This window comes from Corylus avellana, chromosome ca6 (assembly GCF_901000735.1).
Source record: "Corylus avellana chromosome ca6, CavTom2PMs-1.0".
Classification (NCBI taxonomy): domain Eukaryota; kingdom Viridiplantae; phylum Streptophyta; class Magnoliopsida; order Fagales; family Betulaceae; genus Corylus; species Corylus avellana.
Genome location: NC_081546.1, coordinates 7,861,385 through 7,873,086, shown reverse-complemented (window position 1 = coordinate 7,873,086; position 11,702 = coordinate 7,861,385). Strand labels below are relative to the sequence as shown.

Genomic DNA, 11,702 nt, shown 5'->3' with positions numbered 1-11,702 from the left:
CAAAGTGAAGTTACCAGCCTAATGTGCATCTCTTTTTGTAATGTATTCAAAAGAATAAAAAATACAAAATTCAGAAAAGAAGAAGCAATTCTGACTGAAATCAGAAACAAATATTAAGCTTCACTTCTAGTCAACTTACCTGAAAATTTTCAACTGCTGTACTCATATTTTTTGAGAATAAGTTGAGAACTGCCCTGTGAATTGAAGCGACCAAACTCAAATGTTAAAGAAAATAAAAATGAAGGTTTACCATGACTACAGAGAAATAAATACATAAAATAAGATATTACTCTTCGAAAAGTGAAGGAAGCAGGCCCCGAAAATCTAACCCAACCCAACCAAGGCCCATGGCACAATACTGTCAACAACACAAAAGAACATAGTCAACAAAATCTGGTTGTATATCCCTGATCTTGAAAATATTTGCATGCAAAACTGAAATAGTTTTATTATAGGCAAAAATGAAATGGATATTTTTATATGGGGAAAAAAGTTAGAAGTGAGTGATGGCAGTCCTCCACCAATCTGATATTTTAATGTCTACAATCAATCTCCTATACAAGATGGTGGTCTGGGGTTTTACACTTCATGGGTGGGCATTTGAAGGGGTAGAAGTTATTCTATCATTCAGCCCCCGAAAAACTAAGAAAATATATACATAATCCCATCAAAATCCTTGAAGAAATGAACAAGACATACGATTAAGCATGCAGAATTCTTAGGAAGATGCTCACCATGCATTGATCCAAGATATTTGAGAGAGATCCCCCTTCTGTTATCTTTGGGAGCATGACTTTAAGAGTTTTAAGGTGTGAGGTAATCTGATGCATAGCCCAACTAAAAAGAAGCCCACCATCATAGTTTTCTTCACTTCCTGATGTATCATCAGCAAATATTGCTCGATACTGATTAACTACATCAAAAAGATGCATTCTATGACAGTTTATCATCCCTTTTAAGAATTCATAAGGATTTCTCTGGTCCAGATCCTCAAGAATTCCAGTAAGCCAAGCCTCTCGGCACCTCAAAAACTGAAATACTCGGAAAATAATCTTGGTCAGATTCAAGCACATAAATGTATTAAGTATAAAAATCATAGTGGCCAATTAAATGTTCATTAAAACAGCACCACTATCATAAGAGCACTGGAAAATACCTGCAAACGCATCTCGTACTCGCTGAACACTCCAATTCGACGTAAATAACCAATAATACGAAGACATTCTGGTAACTGCAATACACAACAATGCCTCCATAAAAATAAATGGAATTTTCCAATCCATGTATCTGGATGAATCAAGTTGCATAAATTGTAAATGTTTCAACAGAACTACCACACCTGTATATTTGAGCGAAGTTTCTGGAGAAGCTGAGAAAGAAGAGACTGGGTTGTCTGCCTGACCTCTGAAGCTAGTGCTTGAATAACAGGTAACCTTAAAGAAAAGAAAAGAGCCTAAGCAAGCAGCCTTCCACAAAGTTGACAGCCCAAAAGATATGTTAGCAAGGAGAATAAGACGTATATAACTCACTTGGGGTGCATAGTTGAAAGTTTGCAAACAAACGCCTCTAAATCAAGAGCCTCATCATAATTCCCATTCCTTACACATCTGCATAAAGAAGAGAGGCAATAAATTGTCTAGTAGTTATCCTAGAAGATGAATAACTGCATGGAGAAAGACATGTTTTATGAAAATTATGCTGACCTACCAACAAAAACCAATGCCATCTACTGTTACTTCCTATGAATTGACCAGTATCCCGTTTTCTTTGAGGGCAGTAAGGCATACAAATTCTACTATTTGCAGACCTCACTTTCAAATACTCGTAAATTGAAGGATAAAACTAGTCTAATAACAAGCAACTTTATTGCATGAATCTAAATTAGACGCCTGGCATATGGACTAGTGATTCAATTTTAACAAGTGAATCTTCACAATTTTGAAACACATACGTGTCCATAAGCTGAGGAATTTCAAGCAAGTCAAGCAAAGTACTGTGATTTGCTAGCAATGTTTGGTTCATCTTCCTCTTCTCCAAAATCTCTTCTGCAGACTCAATGAACTCAGTGCAACCAGATGTCAACTTTGGGATCTCATTTATCTGCAAAGTGGGGAGATTACATCTCAGTATAACATTCTTCATCATATGCTTCAAGGTTTACATAGAAATACAAAAATAGTCAACATAATCAACTTCAGTTCTTCTTTTAAACATGTATGGACAAATTTGCACCATAGCTCATAGGCAACATGACTAACTCCAGTGCATTTCTGCATAGTTTGTGTCAGAGAATTTATACAATAGACAAACCTACTGAAGAAGATAAACATCGTTATGTTCACATCATAACTAGACACTAAGATAGAGGGGCTTACTAAAGAAAATATAATATGGACATATAGGTAACTCTACTGAAGTTTTTCACCCAAATTAAGAATTAAGATTCAAGTTCCTTCTTACCCTTGCAGCTATTATAGCATCAAGCCTTCTTTCTTAAAGTGACTCTGAATTACCAACAATAGCTCTAACTGTATTGAGCGCCACCCATCTTTCCTTTCTCTGTCAATGACTATCTTCTATAGCGCAACATACAGGGATACATATATACACACAAAATACATACTTCTCTTTAAGAGGAATTCCTATAATGCATCAGCAGGGAGATTCCCCAACTAAAACATTTTCTCTAACGCTTTACATGATTCCGTTAACGATTTAAGCAATTCCATTTGTCATAACATGTAATACCCCAGTCTCACATTGGGAAGATAAGGAGTAACCCACATAGAGTGGGTACTTTATAAATATAGTCATAAGTGTTAAGTTCCACGTTGCTTAGTTCCTAGGTGAAATTGGGCTTTACAACAAATTCTAAGGAACCTCCAAATTGACTAGTTATTTTGCGGTAATAGCGCATATGTGTCTAGCGTTTTCCCTGGACCATTACAAATTGTATCAAAGCTACCTGCTAACACCATGTAGTACTTGAGCACTACACGATGTAGCCATGATGGAATGTCAACAGTTTAGGGAGGAAAGTTTGTAAAACTCGGGTCCCACATTGGGAAAATGATGAGTAGCCCACATAAAGTAGATAATTTATAAAGATAGTCATAAGTGTTAAATCTCGCATTGCTTATTGCTTTATAAGAGATTCTAAGGAACCTCCAAATTGACTAGTCTAAAATAGTACAGATATGGCTAACGCTTATTTCTGAGTCGTTACATAACAAATACAAACCTAAAAGTATCGAGCTCCTTGCTCTCCATAGTAAATCAAAGGCAATAATAGTGAAAGTTTTGCCACACCAGATGGTTTCTACATAAAACATAGAGCACACTTGTCCTAAAATATCAGCAACCCAAGGAAATAGATCTCAAAGTGGTGTGCTTCATTTGTACTGCATATTTCTACTCGAAGTTTGAATCCTAATCGAAATGAATTAGAAAGCCGAATTAAGAACCAAAGCGAAGAGACAATTCAGCACCATAAAACACCTAAAAATATCAAGAGAAGATCAAAATTGATACGTAAATGAAATTTGATTACCAAAGATTCGAGATGCTTATCGATGGCGGAAACTTCCTCCCGGATGGCAAGCAACGAATCGGCTGCAGCAATGAATGCTCGGTAATTTCCCACCGCCACCTCTTGCATTTGCCTCCGGATCCGCTCCGCATCGACCCGAAGAAGCTCCGGTTCCTTTCGAAAGATTAATAAATTTTATTATACACTCACTCAAAATTTTCTCAGGCTCACATAAAGAGCTAGAGAGGAAGAGAGAGAGGACCTTGTGGAGGCGATCGAGAGTGAAGGAGAGGAGCTCAGAGACGTAGGGCTGTTGGGAGGCAGAGGCGAGAGGGAGGAGGCCTAACATCGGCGACGGCGTCGTCTCGTCTGCTGCATTTTGGGACTCCATCTTCTCACGGCGAGACAGATCTGCGCTGTGACCGCGCTCAGCGCCGCCGGGCTGCTTCGTCTAACCAAGTTGGGTTCTGGTCTGATCAGTGAGCTCTGTGATTCGGATCTGGATCCCCTGCGCTGAGGCGTTAGTTCGAGGGGCCGAGGATCGCCCTGTCAGCTCTGCGCCACTGGGCTTGACGATCTTTTTAGCGGGACAAAATCTGTGTAATAGAGGATCTCGACCGTCGGCTTCACATACTTGTTGAATCTCAAAATTTATTTATAGCGTCTCCCCCGTCTTCGATAATTTCTTTTTCTTTTAAAAAAATAAAGAAATAATAGTTACAGCGTGTTCAATTGCCGTCTTAACAAAATCCTTTCTTGACGTTTCTTTTAAACGGCGACCTCATCTCGAAGAGCAATTTTTTTTTTTTTTCTAAGCAAATGAGGGAAAATGGGTGGGTGGGCACCCTAACAACAAAGTCCAAACGGTTAATGAGCAAGGATACATGGAAAAGTCCAAAATGACCAAATATAGGGAATGATTCAAACTGACCAAATAATAGGCAATAGTTTCATCTATGACCTCGAAGAGCAATAATTAGTAATGCTTCTTTACTTTCCAAAATGATAGAAATTGAGAGGAACCGGTTATACATAATAAGAGGGTAAAATAGTCTTTAACAAATTGAAAATATCATTTTACTCTCTTATATTGCAATCCCATTTCCTTATTTTTTATTTTAAAATAATTATAATGAGTATTTTACAAAACATTGAAAAACATTTTGAAAATTAGGAGCGCCAAGTAGTTCCGCCCAGATGGCAAGTGCAATAGTCAAGGATTACATAGCATTAATCGCATCTTCCTACAACTTTGGTTGATCTATATATCTTTATACTCACTTTCTTATATTCTATAATGACATTAATTTCAATCAATTAGCAAAAAATAACAAAAAAGAAGAAGAAAAAGGCAAGTTGTTATTGTGTGATTTTCACTACTGTGTAAGAGAGAGTGGAGCGTTGGGAGGCCTAGACAATGAGAATTGTAGGTTCTATTTCAAATCTGATTGAGCCATAGTTTAACCCAATTCCACCAGAGCGTCAATAGAGACCAAAGTAATTTACACTAATCAAGTATATAAATTTTCGTTGCGGGATTTGAACCCATATTCTAATATATACTTGATCACTTTAAGATTTTCCTAGACAATTGAATCATCACATCATGGTAAATGGTAAGCGAAAGGAACAGGTTACTACTAAAGTAAACCATATGTGCATCTTTTTCCTTCTTCCAACCTGTCAAATCACTTTAGATTATCAAATAGATCAAACACCAGTTGCCCTCAAGCTTTTTCACTTATACATGGATCTCTAAATCCAGGAAATTGCAGAGAAAATTTATTCTTGATCTCAAATAAAATTTCTTTATTTGGTTTAATTTGAGCAAAACTAAAGAAGATTTCATGGTTTACTGCGATTGCAATTTCATACACCATAAGAATTCACAGCAAATGAGCAAATTAATCCTCTCCAATCAAAGTCCATGGCCATGGGTGCTAGTCTCTAACATGTCTCTCAAGTATATATGCTTGTCCTTTATTTTCTCATAATGGACAAAGTTATACAAATCAAATAAATACATCGTACTCATTCAACAAAAAATAAGATGTTTGTATCTATAAACATAAGTAGAATGATAAACAAAACAAAAAAGGAAGCAAATAAACTGAAAAATATATGAACAATCTGGGTACATAGGCTCCTTCAGACTCCATAGTTTCCCAGAGAACAACTTGTTGTCTTGTTTCACTCACCAACAAGAAAGCACAAAATGAAAGAGAAATAGTAACATAAAGACAAAGGAAGCATCAAGGGAAAGTGAAGGAGCGTGGGAGGCATAAAAGTAGTAGTAAGGATAGGGATAATCGCGGGGTACTCCTCCGTTAGGTGGCATCGGAGTCACCGGACCTGAAGGAGGCATATTGTTGTAGTACTTAAAGGGAGGCGGAGGTGGAGGAGGAGATCCCCATGAAGTATATGGAGCAGCCTCTGGTGGAGTCGGTGCTCGTGATGGTGGTGGAAAAGGCTTTAGCAGTGGTGGTGGCGGCGGGGATGAATGGTGCACCGAGGGTGATGGTGGTGAAAATGACTTTAGCAGCGGAGGCGGCGGCGAACATATGACAGGACATGTGGCACAATCACTGATACAAAGTTCGCTGGTTGAAGGAGCATCGATTTGATCCGCAGATGTCACACCGGCGAACATGACGAGCCCCATGATCCCTATTCTCAAGAACCAAGGAAACCATTTTCCCATGGCAGAAGCTAGACTGCTGCAATGGCCCTCACCCATCTGAATTATAATTGCAAAAGAAAAGCCAAATTATGGTAATGGGTCCTTCATCATTGTGCCTGAAACTTTTTATATTTATTTGCTTTGGGACTTCATAGGGACGAAAACAAAGGAGGCCTAGATAGGTTACTTTAACATATAAATCCACATGCTTGTGTAGGGCTCTTTAGAAAGTTTGATTTAGATGCTTCTTTAGTATATTGTTGTAAAGGACATTTCCTTATACCTCTTTTTTTTTCCTTTTTTTTTTTTTTTTCTATGTGTTGGATTTACTATTTTCTTAGAAGACAAGAAATGTTGGATTTACAGTACACTTTTTCCTCTTTCGGTGGGGATTGGCGTGATTGATGCGTGGATGGACATAGCACACAAAGATTGACAAACAGATAGGAGACCTCTTAATCCAAACATTGATTGGTCAGATTATCTTGTAATCTTAATTAGATAAGAAGATTATTGTCAATAATTGAGGGCCCCATAAAACGATCATGGTTAAATACGAGTCATAATTTACTTGTATTATCTCTTTGGAGTTTGGAGCATCTTTTTCATGGGGAGGGAATCCTAAGCAAAGCTTCTTTGACAATCTTTTTCTTTTATGCCTTTCTCCCAACATAATCCACCTTTTGTGGGAATAAATTCTCTTCACAGTATCACACTTTATGCTTCTTCTTTATTTATACTTTACTTTGCAAGGCAGGCTTCCATTGTTGGTTCTAGGGAATTCTCGTTTGATTTAGAATATCCTATAAACAAGCATATCTAAGTAACAGGTGCATCATCTTAAATGCCTAGATAATATTGTCAAAGAGGGTCTGATGCCACTTGTTGGCTTGGAATAATGGTTAAGTTGTATAAAGACAAAACATTTTGGATAAGTTGCTGCTACTGCAGAACTAAAGAATGCAACCTTAAAAATGCAGAAATAAATACAATCTGAAATTATTTCATTAGGCTTTACAGAGGCAGCAGCATTACAAAGTATATGTATTTATACACTCATCGGACAATTCTAGAGACATTAGTAAAAACTGAACAAGTTGAACGGAAATGGAAAGGTACAAAGAAAGTGCATCAATTTCTAACAAAATCTAAATTTGAGCTTCATATCCTTATATGTGAAGCCCATCCGAAATGACTTTCAATGTGACCACCATTGTTGTTGTATCCATAATTGTTGTGAGTTTCACTGTTCCTTCCCAGCTCTCTTAATCGATTGAGCTCTGGGACTACAACCGTGGCAAGATCTGGCCTGTCCTTCTTCCTTAGCTCTGCACACTTCAATGACAATTTAGCAAACAGTAGAGCCTCCTCTACAGGCCAATCTGTCACTGTAGAATCAAGCAGCTCTGCAAATCTCTCTCTTTCAATGGCCCTTTGAACATGGTGGGCAAGACCCATTGGAGGCTTGGCAGTGATGATTTGTAGCAACATGATCCCCAATGAGTATATATCGGATTTTGTTGTCAACTTTCCTGTTTGTTGGTATTCAGGATCTATGTAACAAAAAGTCCCTGCAGTAGAAGTCATGTGGTATTGTGTGACGCTATTAGCCACAGAAGGTGGGACTAAACGTGCAAGCCCAACATCACTAATTTTGCTCACATAATTGCGGTCTAAGAGGATGTTGGCTGGCTTAAGATCCCGATGAACAAGGGGCTCTGGCTTTGCTTGGTGAAGGAAGAGAAGGGCAGTGGCAATCTCTGCCGCTATTTTGAATCGTTTTCTCCATGGAATTGGAGGGCTGTTGCCTCTTCGAAACAACCTGTCTTCTAAACTGCCATTGTCCAAGTATTCATAAACCAGACATCCATACTCAGAGCAGGCGCCAAGGAGGAGGACCATGTTAGGATGTCTAATGCAGCTAAGGACCTCAACCTGCACATGTTGTAGATATTGGCCAACAAATGCATCTTTATAGTTGAATAGGTAAGGAAAAGGTGCCACGTCATGCAGTGCTTCAGTAATGCATAATGTTACTATTAAATCTGATATCATTAGGAAAAGTACTAATTACATCAACGCTGTCACTCCAAAAGAACTAATCAATTTAGAGCTTCTCTAAAATTGCTTATAAGTCTAGTTTCGTCACATAGTAAGAGCATGTTTGAGATTGCGTTTGAGAAATAAAATTTTTAAGTCCAAAAGCTTTATTTCTCATAGTAGGAGCCAAGGAGGAGGACCATGTTAGGATGTCTAATGCAGCTAAGGACCTCAACCTGCACATGTTGTAGATATTGGCCAACAAAAACATCTTTATAGTTGAATAGGTAAGGAAAAGGTGTCACGCCATGCAGTGCTTCAGTAATGCATAACGTGCCACGTCATGCAGTGCTTCAGTAATGCATAACGTTACTATTAAATCTGATATCATTAGGAAAAGTGCTAGTTACATCAACGCTGTCACTCCAAAAGAACAAATCAATTTAGAGCTTCTCTAAAATTGCTTATAAGTCTAGTTTCGTCACCCAGTAAGAGCATGTTTGAGATTACGTTTGAGAAATAAAGCTTTTAAGTCAAAAAGCATTTTTTGGCAAAAGTTTCATTTTTAAGCTTTTGTTAAAAGTGCATTTTAGTCATTTTTAGGCTTTTTGGACCTCTAAAAGCGCTTTCAATTTATTTTACCAAACATATACTTTTTTCTTCAAACGGACTTTTTGAGTGTTAAACGCATTTTAAGCCCCTCAAACGCACACCCAAACAAACTCAAGTTAAGCAATGTGAGACTTAACATGCTTGAATGTCTTTATGAATCACCCACTATATGTATGCTATTCAACTTCTCAATGTGAGACCGGTCTGTTGCAGGTATTAATAAGAAACAGATTTAATCACAATGTAAAGATAAACTCATATCATATATACCTCCTGTTGGAATTGCTTCCTCCCTTGAGCAGCATCAGGTCTCAAAACTTTGATGGCAACTGGGGTGTGATCAAGTCTGCCTTTATACACAGGTCCATATCCACCTTCACCAATTTTCATTGATCCAGAAAACTTTTCAGTAGCTGCTTCAATCTCTTCTATGGTATATTTTCTGTACCTGATGTCATTATGTGTCAATGCAGACAATGCCCGATTTTTCTCTTCTGCCTCTTGCTTGGCCTTCATCTCCGCCTCTTTTCTTCTCTGTGCTTCCATCTCGGCTAGCTTCTGTGCTGCCTCTGCGGCTTCAATGGCAGCCTTACACTTAGCCTTCTCTAGTTCTGCCATGGCAAGAGCTGCTTCTTCAGCAAGCCTAGCTTCTTCAAACTTGCGCGCCTCCTCTAGCTTCCACTGGTGAAGCTCTCTAGCCTGACAACCAATGACACAACATTTCACTTAGTAAATAAGCAACGTGGAACTTAGCACTTGCGAGTATTTTTATAAACCACTCACTATACGTGAATTACTCATTTTCTTAATATGGGATTGAGATGTTACACTTACACTACTATTGAAATTAGATCATGAAATCTCATATATAGCAAACGGTACATAAGAAAATTTTCTCTTTAGTTCCATCCCGAAAAGAATTTTATAGTTTTGGTATGACCTTATTAGCCAACTTTGTGATATCTTATATATTTTATGGATTAAAATAAAATTAAAAAGCATTTTCTGTTTATATATATATATTTGAGAACTCTTTTAGTTAGGAGAATATTAGAGGGGTTATTAGCCTATTAATTAGTTAGGAGCTTTAAGATTTATTGTTTAATAATAATAATAATAATAATAATAATTTAAAAAAATAAAAATAAATAAATAAATAAATAAAGCTAAGCCCATAGGAAACCAACGTGTCCTTCAAACACTTTGTTCATGAAACTTCCTTTTGACACCAGGTAATCACGTGTCTTCCTATCCTTTCCTCTTTGGCACTTGTAATCCATGCATTTTCCAGTAAACCAACGAAAGCCACATACCCTCTTCCCTCTTCTTGAGAACCAATATAAATAACTCAAGCCTCTCCTCATTTTCTCACGTCCTAAGCCAATAAGAACTGCCTCAAGCTTTCTTTCCCCTCAACTACGGTAATCCTCTCCCTCTTTTTAATTTCTTTGATATGTCAAGTCTGTGAGTAGCGTGTGTGCTCTTTCAAGTCATGTAATATAGTGATTCTTTAAGTTTGGTTTGTTTAAGATGTTATTTTATGGTCTGCATGATTATGGTTTCTGTAGTGCATATTCTTTTCTTTTTTTTTTGACAGTGATAATGAATCGCACATGTTTTCTATTCGGTTCCTCAGCCAACTACTATCTGGAATCTATTACAAGCTATTTATAGTTTCTGTTCCAAGAATAAAATCTTATAAATTCAAATGATTGGAATATTGGCTCATCAGCATTGTTGCTTTGGCCAATGTATCTGAGTTTAAGAACGTAAGTAAAAAGGGAATCCTCCCAGTAAAAACATAGTCAGTTTATTACTATATTTTTCTTGATGTGAACAATTGAGCATTAGATTAGAAGTAGAAGCTTAGTGATGGTGTGTTTTTATGGAGATACTTGGTGATGTCAGTATATTATTCTGTATTGTTGTTAATGCCTATTAAACCATGTCTTCTATTTGCTTAAATGATTATTGCACTTAACTAATGCGGAACCTTAATTAATTGCCTGATATCTTTCTAGTCAGATTTTACACATTTATTGAGTTTGTAAAATTTCTTACATTAACGTTGAATATATATATGTAGCATTTTTTTGTATATATATATATATACACGTATGCAGCATATTGGAAGGGAATATTGGATATCATATATATATATATATATATATAAATATCTATATATAGACGTGCACAGCAGATTGGGAGAGAAATTGATATAATGGGAATCATGTGTATATATATATATATATATATATATATATATGTGCGCGCGCATTTATACATGGGGAACCGTGCACCCCCCACACACATGTATATATATATATACATATATATGTATATATATATATATATATAATTTATTGAAAACTTTGACTAAAAATTTAAAAACACTTCTAAATTCATCTTTACAATTTATTTAGGTGAAAGGACGACTCGATCCAATCCGGCGTCAAATCCAAGTAAGGGGACACAATACCAAAAACCTCAACAAATTTTATTACTTGTCACACCCCCGATTAAGGTGAATAGGAGAAACGCGAACTTAAAAGAAAATCACAACAAATAAGGAATAATTATCAGAGATCATCGCATTAATACTAAGTAGCAAGTAAAGATAGGCAGTCAAAAGTTATGTAGGATTAGTGTTTTACTATGAACATTACAAAATATCGTTTACATGAGCTGGGAATCCTAAAACAACATTTCAAGCCATGTCAGGAGGTATAATCAAAAGTGACTACTATAGGGGGTTATAGCCTCCCCATGTGTCAAGTGTTCTCCTATATATAAACATCACAAAAAATATTGTGCAGTCTACAAAAACAAAAGTCTGCACAA

The 11,702-nt window shown here is 36.8% G+C and overlaps 3 protein-coding genes across 3 annotated transcripts in view; all 3 read right to left on the bottom strand.

Annotated features, from left to right (window-relative positions):
• LOC132184788 (conserved oligomeric Golgi complex subunit 8) overlaps positions 1 to 4,147 on the bottom strand; it is a 12,237-nt gene extending 8,090 nt beyond the window's left edge. The window contains exons 1-9 of the mRNA XM_059598548.1: positions 3,792 to 4,147; positions 3,551 to 3,703; positions 1,952 to 2,100; positions 1,530 to 1,607; positions 1,340 to 1,433; positions 1,157 to 1,231; positions 735 to 1,031; positions 291 to 358; positions 140 to 194 (exon numbers count right to left, since the gene is read on the bottom strand). Coding sequence (XP_059454531.1) covers positions 140 to 194; positions 291 to 358; positions 735 to 1,031; positions 1,157 to 1,231; positions 1,340 to 1,433; positions 1,530 to 1,607; positions 1,952 to 2,100; positions 3,551 to 3,703; positions 3,792 to 3,920 — 1,098 coding nt within the window. The 5' untranslated portion in view covers positions 3,921 to 4,147. The remainder of the gene's footprint in view (positions 1 to 139; positions 195 to 290; positions 359 to 734; positions 1,032 to 1,156; positions 1,232 to 1,339; positions 1,434 to 1,529; positions 1,608 to 1,951; positions 2,101 to 3,550; positions 3,704 to 3,791) is intronic.
• A 1,318-nt stretch (positions 4,148 to 5,465) lies between these two features.
• On the bottom strand, positions 5,466 to 6,400 carry LOC132184790 (leucine-rich repeat extensin-like protein 3). The gene has a single exon (XM_059598549.1). It carries the CDS (start codon positions 6,264 to 6,266, stop codon positions 5,724 to 5,726), a length of 543 nt encoding a protein of 180 aa, XP_059454532.1. The 5' UTR covers positions 6,267 to 6,400; the 3' UTR covers positions 5,466 to 5,723.
• An 826-nt stretch (positions 6,401 to 7,226) lies between these two features.
• The window catches only part of LOC132184791 (U-box domain-containing protein 35), an 8,186-nt gene continuing 3,710 nt past the window's right edge, over positions 7,227 to 11,702 (bottom strand). The window contains exons 7-8 of the mRNA XM_059598550.1: positions 9,132 to 9,560; positions 7,227 to 8,144 (exon numbers count right to left, since the gene is read on the bottom strand). Coding sequence (XP_059454533.1) covers positions 7,371 to 8,144; positions 9,132 to 9,560 — 1,203 coding nt within the window. The 3' untranslated portion in view covers positions 7,227 to 7,370. The remainder of the gene's footprint in view (positions 8,145 to 9,131; positions 9,561 to 11,702) is intronic.